Source organism: Clupea harengus, chromosome 9 (assembly GCF_900700415.2).
Source record: "Clupea harengus chromosome 9, Ch_v2.0.2, whole genome shotgun sequence".
Lineage (NCBI taxonomy): Eukaryota > Metazoa > Chordata > Actinopteri > Clupeiformes > Clupeidae > Clupea > Clupea harengus.
Genome location: NC_045160.1, coordinates 27230626 through 27245625, shown reverse-complemented (window position 1 = coordinate 27245625; position 15000 = coordinate 27230626). Strand labels below are relative to the sequence as shown.

At 48.3% G+C, this 15000-nt stretch overlaps 1 protein-coding gene across 10 annotated transcripts in view; it reads right to left on the bottom strand.

The window, feature by feature from the left end:
- The window catches only part of dock10 (dedicator of cytokinesis 10), a 145427-nt gene that overhangs the window by 12381 nt on the left and 118046 nt on the right, over nucleotides 1–15000 (bottom strand). For 7 of the 10 annotated variants that reach the window (XM_031573988.2, XM_031573985.2, XM_031573989.2 and 4 more), the window contains exons 39-48: nucleotides 11483–11584; nucleotides 9353–9462; nucleotides 9055–9164; nucleotides 7939–8076; nucleotides 7453–7635; nucleotides 5717–5827; nucleotides 4725–4940; nucleotides 3941–3998; nucleotides 2003–2101; nucleotides 849–955 (exon numbers count right to left, since the gene is read on the bottom strand). In XM_031573988.2, the coding sequence (XP_031429848.1) occupies nucleotides 849–955; nucleotides 2003–2101; nucleotides 3941–3998; nucleotides 4725–4940; nucleotides 5717–5827; nucleotides 7453–7635; nucleotides 7939–8076; nucleotides 9055–9164; nucleotides 9353–9462; nucleotides 11483–11584 (1234 nt within the window). The remainder of the gene's footprint in view (nucleotides 1–848; nucleotides 956–2002; nucleotides 2102–3940; nucleotides 3999–4724; nucleotides 4941–5716; nucleotides 5828–7452; nucleotides 7636–7938; nucleotides 8077–9054; nucleotides 9165–9352; nucleotides 9463–11482; nucleotides 11585–15000) is intronic. The other 3 variants (XM_031573991.2, XM_031573992.2, XM_042708765.1) reach the window with 2 other exon arrangements.

The following is a 15000-nucleotide window of genomic DNA, read 5'->3' as shown; positions in this document are numbered from 1 at the left end:
CACACAGCAGTGCCTTTAGTAAGCACATCCATCCTTTGTCATGCATGTTGGTCTGTTCGCAGCTCGCTCACCCATAACATTGTGTTGGTAGTGGTATGCACTTTTTAAATAACCATAACTTGCTCAATTTTCAACCGATTTTTAAACGGGTTGGTTTGTTATAAACGTCAGAGATGTAGTTATGACACTGCATACTTATGAATAATTATGTTATTTTCTTAAAAATATCCAAAAAGCATTCCGAATTATAACCACGTTAATAACGTTTGTAAGAAACCAAACCATTTGTAAATCCGTTGAAAATTGAGCAAGTTATGGTTATTTAAAAAGTACATACCACTACCAACACAATGTGATGGGTGAGCGAGCTGCCTGGGGCAAGATGGCCGCCATGTGCGGACGTTCGACTCCGTTGGACGAGACATCTCGCCTTTATATATATATCTATGGGTAGGTAGGTGTGGTAGGTGTGGTAAATAGGTAGGTGTGGTAGGTGTGGTAAATAGGTAGGTATGCAGGTGTGGTAAATAGGTAGGTATGCAGGTGTGGTAAATAGATAGGTAGATAGGTGTGGTAGGTGTTGTGAATAGTTAGGTACTAGGTAGGTGTGGTAGGTAGGTAGGTAGATAGGTGTGGTAGGTGTGGTAAATAGAAAGGTAGGCAGGTGTGGTATATAGGTAGGAAGGTAGTTGTGGTAAATAGGTAGGTATGCAGGTGTGGTAAATAGATAGGTAGGCAGGTGTGGTAAATAGGTAGGTAGGTAGTTGTGGTAAATAGGTAGGTAGGTAGGTGTGGTAAATAGATAGGTAGGCAGGTGTGGTAAATAGATAGGTAGGCAGGTGTGGTACCTCAGTGTAAGGCGTGTCCTGTGTGCCGGTGTCCTCCTTCATGGCCCCCTCCTCCTTCACATTTGGGGAGATGCTCATGAACGCCGCCCAGCCCATGCAGAAGGAGGCTGCACAGTCAAACAGGAAGTGTCACGCAACACAGGAAGTGATGTCACCATTTGCACTCACAGCCCTCTAATGGATTCACTCATTCATTCACTCATTCATTCACTCATTCATTCATTCATTCATCCATCCATCCATCCATCCATCTATCTATCTATCCATGCAGTCATTGATCCATTCCCCCCCCATCAATCAATTCATGTATCCATAGGACTGCATAGGACATAGTGATAGTGACATTAGGACTGCATCACAGGACTGACACATCTGAGTAACGTTTCGACTGGCATGCAGTCTTCGCTTGAAAGTTTGAATTCCCATTGGCCAGACATGTGGAGCCATTATCAAAACCAACCAATCAGACCTCATTGCCCATGCAGTGTCACCAATGCCACCAGCTAGAGCACGTGACATCATCTCCGTGACAACAAGACCACATGTGTGTGCGATATGGGGATCAAACGTCAGTGCTTTTGACAGGACTCATCACGACACCTATGATCTCATGCTGTGTGCCACGTTGTGTGGACTGTGCACCATTCAGAGGAGTAGAGGGGAAAGAGGGGTGCTGAACCAGTGACACACTGTGACGAAGAGGCATACAGACAGAAATAATAAGAATAAGACTTCACTCCAAAATCACTCAAAAATTCACTCCAAAAAAAGTCCAAGCCACCTGAAAGGACGTCTCTGCACAGACCTAAACGTTTGGTCTACAAATAAGAAATACAAGATGCATTTAAAGTGCACCCGAACAACACACAAACCAGCAGCCTTTTCACTGAGAAAGAAATTGACACATGAAAAATATTCCACACTAAAGACTTCATGGTGCACTACTCCCTTCCACCACTAGGCACTGGAACAAGCACACAGTATAACACAGTGAGAGCATTGAAAGGAGAACTAGACTAGCAACTACTTATTTCTAGAACATTCTCTACACGTCACTAATAAGACCAGTAGAGGCCACACGTTGGTTCTGGGTATATTTCGGTGTACGTAGACGGGAGGGTGGGGGGGTGGTGGTTCGGCGAGGGGGCACTCACTTTCTCCTTCTGGGGGTATTAGTAAGGGGCTACAGTTAATGACATTGGCTTCCTCAGGGACAACACTGGACATCCGCGGCTTTTCAGGTTTCCAGTAGCCTGCGTTACAAAGGAGGTTCAACAGGTTTACACGTCAGCTCGACAGGGTCTCAGCGCAGCGCTTTCACTCGCACGGTGACCGAAGCGCATGCCTGCTACGGCACAGGCACATGCAGAACTGTGCAGAACCATGGAGCGCTCCTCACGCTCGCACATGCAGTAACCATAGCAGATGACTCCGGAAGAGAACTGGCTCTGGATCAATACATCAGGGTCAGATCAGGGGTAAATCAGGGTCAGATCAGGGGTAAATCAGGGTCAATCAGGGGTAAATGAAGGTCAGATCAGGGGTAAATGAAGGCCAGATCAGGGGTAATGAAGGCAGATCAGGGTAAATGAAGGCCAGATCAGGGGTAGATGAAGGCCAGATCTCTTCCAGACTCAGTTGCTACCTAGGAAAGTCTAACTATGAAACATGCAGCTGAAAGATAGAGTCATGCAGCAACGCAGCAGCAACGCAGCAGCAACCAATGCCTGTGTGATATATTCAACAATAACACACATATGCCTGTGTGATATATTCAACAATAACACATATATGCCTGTGTGATATATTTAACAATAACACACATATGTCTGTGTGATATATTCAACAATAACACACATATGCCTGTGTGATATATTCAACAATAACACACATATGCCTGTGTGATATATTCAACAATAACACACATATGCCTGTGTGATTTATTCAACAATAACACAAATATGCCTGTGAGATATATTTAACAATAACACACATATGCCTGTGTGATGTACAATAACACACATATGCTTGTGTGATATATTTAACAATAACACACCTATCTAAGCACAATGGCGACAGGGGCAAGGAAAAACTCCCTAATCTAACAAGTGATGAAACTCTATGACACTCTATGGTGTTTAACGCGTTGAGGATGTTGGGGTATTATAATTAACTCACTGTCTCAGTCACCTCCAGCACGTGTTTTAAATGCATGTTAAGGGAACTGAGACTGAAGCTGTGTTAGGAAGCCTGGTGTTTTAAATGCATGTTAAGGGAACTGAGGCTAAAGCTGTGTTAGGAAGCCTGGTCAGCAGAGAAACAGACAGCTGGAGAAAGGCCGATAGGCTTAGAGGCTGGGCAAACACAGCCAGTGCGTGTGCGTGTGTGTGTGTGTGTGTGTCTGTGTATGTGCGTGTGTGTGTGTGTGTGTGAGTGTGTGTGTGTGTGTGTGTGTGTGTGTGTGTGTTTGTGTATGTGTGTATGTGTGTGCATGTGCGTGTGCGTGTGTGTGTCTGTTTGTTTGTTTGTGTGCATGTCTGTGTGTGCGCATGTATGTGTATGTGTGTGTGTGTGTGTGTGTGTGTGTGTGTGTGTGTCTGCTTAAAGCCTGTTATTGAGCAGACAGCAGGGCTTTGTTATGTACGCCCACTGCAGCTCCGTTGCACACGCAGTAACACACGCCTGCCACAGCAAACCAGTCATCAGCAGAGAGATGCACTCAGAGACCACGCACACACACACACACACACACACACACCACACAAACACACGCCTGCCACAGCAAACCAGTCATCAGCAGAGAGAGCTCCAACAGCTCACAAGCAGTGCTTAGAGGAACACTGTGGTGTAAGACCACACACACACAAACACACACACTAGCTCATAAACACAAAACACAAGCACACACACACACACACACACACACTCTAGCACATAAACATAAACACAAACACACACACAAGCACACACACACACACACACTCTAGCACATAAACACAAACACACATACATATACACACGCAAGCACAGAAGCACAAGAGCAGACACAAGTGGAGCAGCAGGGACATGCAGTGCCACCAGGGGGCGCTCACCTCTCCTCTTCAGGGATTCAGCAATCAGAGCAGAGATATGGATATAACACATGGCCGCCTAAGAGGGGGAGGGAGAAGAAGAAAGAAGAAAGGAGAGACAGAGAGAGAGAGAGAGAAGAAGAAAGAGAGAGAGAGAGAGAGAGAGAGAAGAAGAAAGGGAGAGAGACAGAGGAGAGAGAGAGAGAGAAGAAGAAAGTGAGAGAGAGAGAGAGATAAGAAGAAGATGTTATGCACATGGCTGCCACTTTACAGTGTAAGTTGTTTACCAGAGGGTGGGAAATACCCTGATCATGTGACTCGAGGCCTATCTAGGACATCCCTTGCTTTTCAGTAAACCTGAGCCTCCACTCCCGTCTGTCCTGCACAGTGTGTTATACCTCAGACAGATCGCTGTTCTGCACACTAAACCCTAAAACCTCCCTCAAGTCTCCAGTGAGTGTGACCCAAGGGGCTTGCCGTACCTCAGACAGATCTTAGCTGTTCTACACACTGAACCTTAAACGTCCCTCCTGTCTCCAGTCTCCAGTGAGTATGACCCAAGTGGCTTGCCGTACCTCTGACAGGTCTTCGTTGCTCTGCACACTAAACCTCAAACCTCCCCAGTCCTCAGCTCCTATGCGTCTCACAGCACACTGCACAGGTCTCCGTTGCTATACACACTAAACCTCAGCTCCTATGCGTCCCACAGCACACTGCACCTCTGACAGGTCTCCGTTGCTATACACACTAAACCTCAAACCTCCCTCCTGTCTCCAGTGAGTGTGACCCAGGTGGCTTGCCGTACCTCTGACAGGTCTCCGTTGCGGACGTGGATCTTGGCCATGCTCTCCAGCCAGGTGCGTCGGAGCTCAGGTGTGCTGGCGTAGGAGTTGGCCAGGCTGTACTGCAGGTCCACCAGCATCTCCGGGTCCTTCTCGTGCTCCTTCATCTGCGACGTGGCCATCAGAACCGTGCGGATCCGCTTGGTCAGGTCCTTCACTTCGGCCGGGAACGCCGTGCTCTGGAGGAGAGAGGAAAGGAGCGGAGGAGAGGAGAGGAGGGGAGAAGAGAGGGGAGGAGAGGAGAGGAGAGGGAGAGGACGAGAGGAGAGAAGAGAGGGGAGGAGAGGAGAGGAGAGGGAGAAGAGGAGAGAAGAGATAAGCAGAGGGGAGGAGAAGGGAGAGAGGAGAGGAGTAATGTTTATTTTCTGCTATACATAATTTCTATTGCCTGGAGAAACAGCATTACACCTACTACAAAACCAAGGCATGTAGATGCTTAGTGATGGCTAAACGAGTCAACCACACACAGTGCTTTATGGTCCCCTTGACGCCTGCTATTACAATGCATTTTGGGGGATTGCAAGTGGATAGTGCTTGATCGCATGAAAGTACAGGTGTAAATGCAATCAAGAGGCTTTGAGGATGAATTGTGATCTGATTGGCCAAACTACCTCTGGAACACAAGTGTGAGAGTGTGTGTGTGTGTGTGTGTGTGTGTGTGTGTGTGTGTGTGTGTGTGTGTGTGTGTGTGTGTGTGTGTGTGTGACCACATTGAACACAAGTGGAAATGCAACTGCGTTGTTGTCAATCCAAATACAACAACTAGGCGGGCAGAAATATGTTATCACGCGCAACCGTTCCAACGCAGTGAGGTTTTGGAAAGCAAGCAATATCGAAATAACACAGCTTCACAGATGGCTCCCATCCTCTTCTTCTTCTTCTATGGTTTTTTTTGTTGTTTGGATGTAAGGAGGATGTGATGTGAGCTGGACAGCTGGAAGAGTGTGAGGCTCACCTTGAGGGGGGCGTCCCCGTTGGCGAAGTTGTTGATGATGGCCAGAGACTGCTGGAAGCGCGACCCGCCGATGCCCCCGTCTGCAATCAGCTGACTCACCGCTTTGATGACCTGACGGGCAGAACGACACGGAGAAGCACACATATGACATCACACATATGACATATCACTCACGTCACAATGCTGCACTGGCCTCTTTCTTCCAATGGGTTGAATAAAGCTGTCAGTCGGCGTGGAACAAAATAACCAACCATCACTTTCATCTGAATGCATCTGAATGCATCTGAATTCTTGACACATGTAGTGCAGATTAGTTTATTCATGCTAAGTCACCTCTGGAGCTGAAATGGATATTATTAAAGCTCATGCATGGTCTGAAGCACTCGAGGACTGGCTTCCTAGATGGCACTGAATTCTGGAACAGGTCTGAATCACCAGAGCCCGTCAGACTCACCAGAGCCCGTCTGAATCACCAGAGCCCGATCCGGCTCTAATTGGGCTCGTTAACCTCGGCACAGCAGCCAAACACACTCACTCATCCCCTTCACCTATTCTCTGGGACATGACCTTTTCACACACCACAGCTCTTATGGTTGAAACACAGCGTTTCACACACACACACACACACACACACACACACACACACACACACACACACACACCACACACACACACACACACACACACAACACACCACACACACACACACACACACACACACACACACACACACACACACACACGCACACACACACACACACAGTATCACGACCCTGAGGGAACAACCGACAGCTGCAGCGTGGCACGGTGCCAGTCGCCCAGATGGCACAGGGAGCCCACCTCAGCAATACGCTTCGGGCCAATCAGCTCAAAGACTGCCTGCAGGACGAGCGTGTCATAAGCAGATGATTGAGGGGTCCGTACACACGCGGCCGTGCGCTGGTGACCTGGTAAATGAACTGGAAAAGGCTTGTCTGCCTGGTGCATGTGCTTGGGGGCAGGAGGCTGCTTAGTGCCTCTGCGCTCCATCATCTACACGATACATGATCTAGCTCCAGTGCTCATCACAGGGTTCATTTGTGGCCAGTGGAGAGTAGAGTATGCACTATCATAGCTCAGAGGCTGTGTTAGAGTATAATACATACTTCATTAAGAGGCCGGTGTTAGATTATAATACACACGCCAATAAGAGACGTATGTCTGCATACCTGTACACACAAACACATGCAAAAAAACACACACACACACACATACCCAGACACACATACCCAGACACACACGTTTACACAATCCCACTCACACATAAAAGTGCAAACACACCCTCACAGCCCTGATACACACCTGCAGATGTGAGCGCACACACACACACACACACACACACACACACACACAGCCCTGATACACCCCTGCAGATGTGAGCGCGCACACACACACACACACACACACACACACACACACACACACACACACAGCCCTGATACACACCTGCAGATGTGAGCGCACACACGCACACACACACACACACACACACACACACACCCACACACACGCACACACACACACACACACACAGCCCTGATACACACCTGCAGATGTGAGCGCACACACACACACACACACACACACACACACACAGCCCTGATACACACCTGCAGATGTGAGCGCACACACACACACACACACACACACACACACACACACACACGCACACACACACACACAGCCCTGATACACACCTGCAGATGTGAGCGCACGATGGACTTGCCCTTGGTGAAGTCGAAGTTCTTGCGCATGAAGAAGTAGAGCAGGGCGGAGGCCTCCGTCTGCGTGCTGCTGGAGCGATGGTTACAGCACTTCAGGATCTCATAGCACAGGCACCCGCACATGTCCGCCTTCCCCTGGAAGAACGCTGAGGGGAACTACACACAGGGAGGACCAGAGAGGGAGAGATGGAGAGAGAGAGAGAGAGAGAGAAACAAAAAGAGAAAAATTTAGAGCCAGAACAAAATGACATAAAAATGACATAGGACATATGAGGGTTTCTGCAGAAAAGGCAGAAACCCTCATGAGCTTGAAGTATAACACGGCCATTACTGTGAGAGAACCCATTTGGAATCACTCAGATAATCTCTGTAGGGCATAAGATCTGTGGCATTGCAGAGGCATCTGAAGTCACTGACGTATGACCCAGAAGGGGTTTAGAGCAGCGTGGCGCTGGGCACCTTTTGAATGAAGAGTCGCAGGGCGGCGAAGACGTGTCTGAGGGTGCTGGTGGACTGGTTGATCTGGAAGAAGAGCAGGTGCGTGTCGAACACCTTCTTCATCAGCGAGTTCTGCCCTTCCTCATGCCACAGCTGCTTCTGTTGGGGGAGGGAACATCAGATGATACAGATAAACACACACACACGCACACACACACACACACACACCACACACACACACACACACACACACACACACACACACACACACACACACACACACACACACACACACACACACACACACACACACACACACACACACACACACACAGGCACACACACACACATGTGGACACACACATCAGGTCACTACCACACCACACAGCAGAGCATGTTGATAGGTCTAGCTCTGGTCTAGCTCTGGTCTGGCTCTGGTGTGGCTCAGGTCTAGCTTCATATCACTTATGTCTTATACCATACTGTATATACCCTATTTATCTATTTTTATATTACCACTTTGCACATACTCTGCACTCTTCTGATTTTGCACTTCTGGTTAGATGCTAACTGCATTTCGTTGCCTCAGTACTTGTACTCTGTGCAATGACAATAAAGTTGAATATAATCTAATCTAATCTAATCTCTGGTCTAACTCTGGCTCTGGTCTAACTCTGGTCTGGCTCAGACTCAGCGAGCCCCTTCTAAATCAGTGGAAGAATCTGTTCGAGTCAACTACAAGGAGCCCACCAGGGGGCAGCAAAGCACCACCCTGTTGTTGAAGCATCTTTTCTCTGCTCTGGGGGCAGTAATATGAGGCTAACACACACAGTTACACCACACCTATCTCACCCTTTCAGCTCAAAATAGAGGAGGACATGAAATCCAAATACAGTAAGACACCATCATGACCAACACCATCATGACCAACACCATCATGACATCATGACCAACACCATCATGACATCATGACCAACACCATCATGACCAACACCATCATGACATCACCATCATGACATCACCATCATGACCAACACCATTATGACATCATGACCAACACCATCATGACCAACACCAACAAGACCAACACAACAGGACGGACACCACTCTGTGGTTTTGTGGGAGAACCTCACTCACCTTGTGATGTTGCACAAACAGACCCAGCACATCCAGTATAGTCAGGGCCACTTCAGTGGAGAGATTAGCCTCAATGTCCATGGGGCTCAGGACATCACCCTCAGGGATATCTGTCATAAACATATGTACACACGCACACGCACACGCACACGCACAAAGAGACACATACAAACACACACACACACACCAGAAATGGCTTATCCACTTGTTGATGATAAAACATGGATATGGTTGGATGGATATGGTCCTTGTAGACGGATGAAGTCTGTGGATAAGTGACACTTTAGGTTGGTTTTACCTGTTTCCATCATCTGCAGCAGTTTGGGATTGGTGAGGGCGTTCTTGCCACGAATGATTGGCATAGTCTGGGAACGGGCATGCCTGTGCCCATCCTGCCCAGAGTGCATCCTGGGTAACAGAATATCAGTGGGCAACGTGATTAAACAATTATGTTTAGAAGGAAAACAAAATCAGCAATGCTTCTTTCAAACAGCTTCTCCGGTTCAACTTCCTTTTAACCGCATGTTTTGTTCAGAAGTTCAGAACATTTGAAGCCAACATCAGCTGGAGGTTAAAGGTTACATCTCCACAGGTTAACCTTAGTAGAGCAGGGGCCGATCCAGCGGGGTCACAGAGACACACAGTCACAGTCAACATACAGGAAGTGAGGGAGAGGGGCATGCTGGGATACAAAATGGCCACCAAACAGTGACATGACACACTAACACTAAATGTATTTGGACTGTGGGGAGAGGGGGCTAAACACCATCAACAAGAACTAGAGAATGATGAGCTGTGGAGAGCTTGTACAAACAAATGAGGGTGTGTTGTGTGTGAATAGTATAGTGTGTGCATGGTGTGCATATTATTGTATCCACTCCTGTATCCTGCTGAATCTATCTAAGAGTGGAACACAATTCCAGATTGTATGTGCGATTTTGCACTAAAATCTAATATGTTGTGATTTTGCACTACAATCTAATATGTTGTAATTTTGCACTAAAATCTAATATGTTGCGATTTTGCACTAAAATCTAATATGTTGTGATTTGCACTAACATCTAGTTGTGGTCATTTCCACTCAAACGGGAGGGGTGTTTTCAGACTGACCCCGCCCTTACATGCTTCACAGTCATCTACACCAGAACCAGCTCCTCTCTAACGCTGACATCAGCTGACTCCTGAGACAGCCATACAGGCAGCGTGAGCTCAGAACCCAGAATGCACCACCACTTCCTGGTTCGATGACTGCCTAAGTTACTCACATATCAGAGGCCACTCTGCCAGTCCAGCCTAAGGCAAACATCTGCTCTCATGACCTTCTCCAGAGGGCCAACTAAGGTGGGGTTCCTAATCCTGCTTCCAGGGTCCCCTGCTCAGCGTGTGTTCCTCCCTCCCTCCCTCCTGATGGACCTGATATAACTGCACAGCCCTGGGTCAGCTGAATCAGCTGGCATAAGCTCAGTGTGATGTCATAGAGCAGGCTGGACTAGTATAGAGGACCACTTCTGCAGCTCAGTGTGATGTCATAGAGCAGGCTGGACTAGTATAGAGGACCACTGCTGCAGCTCAGTGTGATGTCATAGAGCAGGCTGGACTAGTATAGAGGACCACTTCTGCAGCTCAGTGTGATGTCATAGAGCAGGCTGGACTAGTATAGAGGAGTGAGAGACCCCAGACACCCGGAGACCCAGCTCGGTCCCACAGACACTCACACCGCTTACGTTAAGATGTCTTCCCAGCAGAGTCTCCTGGACTGCTGGAATCTGGCCTACAGCAATTTAGCTTCAAACCCTAAAGCTCTGAATTATGATAATAATTATGATACTAATAATAATAGTTATTATAAAATTTCACTGGGGATATCATCTTTGACCTGGAACTAGAGAAAGCACACCCCTCGGCCTGGTTTAGGAGAGAGTCAGTGGTGGTCAGTGGGTTTGGTTTAGGAGAGAGTCAATGTAGCTTCAAACCATATATGAAACCCTAAAGCTCTGAATGATGACATATAATCTTCACTGTGGATATCATCTTTGACCTTGAACTAAAGAAAGCACACCCCTCGGTCTGGCTTAGGAAAGAGTCAGTGGTGGTCAGTGGGTTTGTTTTAGGAGAGAGTCAGTCAGTGGTGGTCAGTGGGTTTGGCTTAGGAGAGAGTCAGTCAGTGGTGGTCAGTGGGTTTGGCTTAGGAGAGAGTCAGTGGTGGTCAGTGGGTTTGTTTTAGGAGAGAGTCAGTCAGTGGTGGTCAGTGGGTTTGGCTTAGGAGAGAGTCAGTGGTGGTCAGTGGGTTTGTTTTAGGAGAGAGTCAGTCAGTGGTGGTCAGTGGGTTTGTTTTAGGAGAGAGTCAGTGGTGGTCAGTGGTGGTCAGTGGGTTTGTTTTAGGAGAGAGTCAGTGGTGGTCAGTGGTGGTCAGTGGGTGGGCGTTTACCATTGAGGCAGGAGACCTGAGGAGTGGTTGGAGGTGTTAGAGCCCTTCAGGGTTCCATTGTTCTGGGTGGCCTGGGCCAACTTTACAGCCGCCGCCAGCTTCCTGTTCAACAACGAGCCAATCACAGCAGAGATTACTCTAGGGATTATCATCACCATCATCATCATCATCTTCATCATCATCTTCAGCACACACATCACGTTCAAGCATCAGGATATAGGCTTCGGGCGAACAGGAGGGTTGGGCTGAGCAGTGTCAGTGTTGCAGAAGGTCAGAGGTTAAAGCGCAGAGGGCAGACTAACTCGCTGAGCAGTGTCAGTGTTGCAGACATCTAAAGGTCAGGCATTGTGGTAAGGTTAATTACAGAGGTCAGAGGTTAGAGTGTTGAGCAGTGTCAGTGTTGCAGACATCTAAAGGTCAGGCGTTGTGGTAAAGTAAGGTTAGTTACAGAGGTCAGAGGTTAGAGGTTAGAGGGCAGTCTAACTCGCTGAGGGTGTTTCGGGGTGTAAGTGATTCAATATTTCGGCTTAAAAAGGAGATTATATTGTATTGGCTGCAATTGTATCATGCACCAGGAGACAGACGTCAGGACGCTAGGGGGTTTGGATGGGGACGTGACGGAGGACCGGACCTAGCCTTTATCAGACCCAGGTTCTGACCCACTAAGGACCCTCATCAGGCCCAGGTTCTGACCCGTTAAGGGCCAGAGTCCTTCCGAGCAGCTACTCTCTACGGAGCAGTCTTACGGTTAGTTGCTGTAAGGTTAGTTAGAACAGGTTATGTGAGGTGGAATTACAGTGTTTCATGGTACAAGTCATGCCATTTATTTTTAGCTGATCAGTAGCTATAACATCCCTGACGCCTGGAGAGCTGTTTTGTGTAGAATACGCATGAGTAGTTGACAAGTTTGTGTGTTTGTGTGTGTGTTTGTGTGTGTGTTTGGGTGTGTGTGAGCAGACATATTAGCACCAGGAAGCTATATCAGGCAGCCCGTTATCCTGATTGGTGGCGGATGCTTGTCCATTGAGTTAGGTCATGTTCAATGGTGCGCTGACTGAAGTGTGTGGATGTGTGTTAGTGTGAGTCTAGAGACATAGAGGGATGTGGGGGAGAGAGAGAGAGAGAGAGAGAGACATGTTATGGTACACAATGACAACGGCAATGAGACATAGAGCAACACAGGCGGGCATGCAGGGCTACACACACACACACACACACACACACACACACACACACACACACACACACACACACACACATAAACATCACAACATTATTACACACACAATGTGATGGAGGAGGACTGGAACTGTCGCAGTTCTGTCCCGACAAACAGGAACCACGTTTTTAAAAGGGTCAATGTGACACATTAGGGAGTGGAGCCATTAAGACGTCAATAACTGGAGCACACACTGCTGAGAGTGAGACACACAAACACGCACACACACACACACACACACACACACACACACACACACACACACACACACACACACTGCTCGAGAGTGACACAGAAACACTGACAGCGGCAGCTCACATTAGACCTGACTGACAGTGGAACAGATAAGGTCCTGATATGGCGCCTAGCTGCTGGATTAGCGCCAAATCTGAGCCAAACCTGGTCCTGAGCTGCCTGAAGTCTGGAGGGGGACATGGCGCGCATCAGCTTCATTAGGAGACACTTAATGCTAAATATCCTCGGCAGCATCTGGCTCTGATCTGGCCCTAATCTGACTCTGATCTGGCCCTGACGTGGATCTAAAAGGATCTAATCCTGAATCAGCTGTAATCTTTAACCATTAAACTCAACACCATGAGCCATATTGGCTAAATCAACAGCAACAGTATCCTTTCCCTATCAGGGTAGCTGACACTGTAGGCAGATACTGCAGTAGTAGACTCGGGAGTGGATCTGCCCCTAATTCTGTCCAGATGAGGCCCTAACCCGGCCCTGATGAGGCCCTAACCTGATGTGGCCCTGATGTGGCCCTGATGCGGCCCTGATGTGGCCCTAACCCGGCCCTAACCCGGCCCTGATGAGGCCCTGATGTGGCCATGATGAGGCCCTAACCTGATGTGGCCCTGATGTGGCCCTAACCCGGCCCTGATGTGGCCCTGATGCGGCCTGGCTCTCTTCCAGTGTCATTGGCTCAATGAGTATTCAGCTGAGAGCTAGGAGGTGTAGGTGAGAGAGGAGTCTCATCTCTGTCTGAGAACAAGGAGGTGAAGGTGAGAGAGGAGTCTCATCTCTGTCTGAGAACAAGGAGGTGGGGAGAGAGGAGTCTCATCTCTGTCTGAGAACAAGGAGGTGGGGAGAGAGGAGTCTCATCTCTGTCTGAGGGCGGCCGAAAGGCTGTGCTACTGGAATCTATTTAAGAAGCTTCAAACAGAAGAGGATGCTGAGTGCAAATCATTGCCTCACTTCAAAAAAACACACCCACACACACACCCGCACACACACACACACACGCACACACACACACCCGCACAAGGTTTACTCCAGGATCAAAGCACTACACTTTCATACCGCTGAGAGCGGAGGGAGAGAGAAAGAGAGAGAGAAAGAGAGAGCGAGAGAGAGAGGGATAGATAGAGATAGAGAAAGAAAGAGAGAGAGAGTGATGAGGGTATGTTAATCGTCCCTGGGTTTGTATTAGGGCTGCATGTTAAGCAGAGGGACCTGCTTGTCTGAGGAGAAACACCGACTTACACCATGCAATCCCCAGGCTCTCTCTCTCTCACACACACACACGCACACACGCACACGCGCACACGCACACGCGCACACGCACACGCACACGCACACACGCACACACACACACACACACACACACAAACTAATCCAGGCCTTCCTACCATGCACACAGAGTAGGGATAATTTAATTAGCAACAAGGAATTAACGATATCTAGCTGAAAGCAGACCCACACACACACACACACACACGCACACACGCACACACGCACAGACGCACTACAGACTTCTTACTTGCTTCTTCACACAGACATGTGCCCCCAAACCCCATTCTGCAGACAGTGTCTGACAGATGTGTGTGTGAGCGTATGTGAGGATGTCGGAGTGTGTGTGAGGGTGTCTGAGTTAGACTTGGTGATTCAGCTTGTCTGTTCTCTTCAGACAAAATGAAGAGCCTGGAGATGATCCTCCACGAAGCAGACATCTCACACACACACACACACACACACACACAAAAACACACACACACACACACACAGAGAGAGAGAGAAACAGCCCTCTACACAAACACGCCAAAGGGAGTACGAGACAGCAACAACAACATCCATCTTTAGTCTGTTAGGCCGTTAATCAGTCCTCTCTCCCTGTCTCTAGAACTTGTGTTCTCATCCTGCCATCCTGCCATCTCACACGCCCAGTTATTGCACACCTACAAACGCTTGTGTCATCACCCACGCAGCCATCAAAGCAGACACACACACACACACACACACACACACACACACACACACACACACACACATCATCACTGAGGCTTTAGTGGTG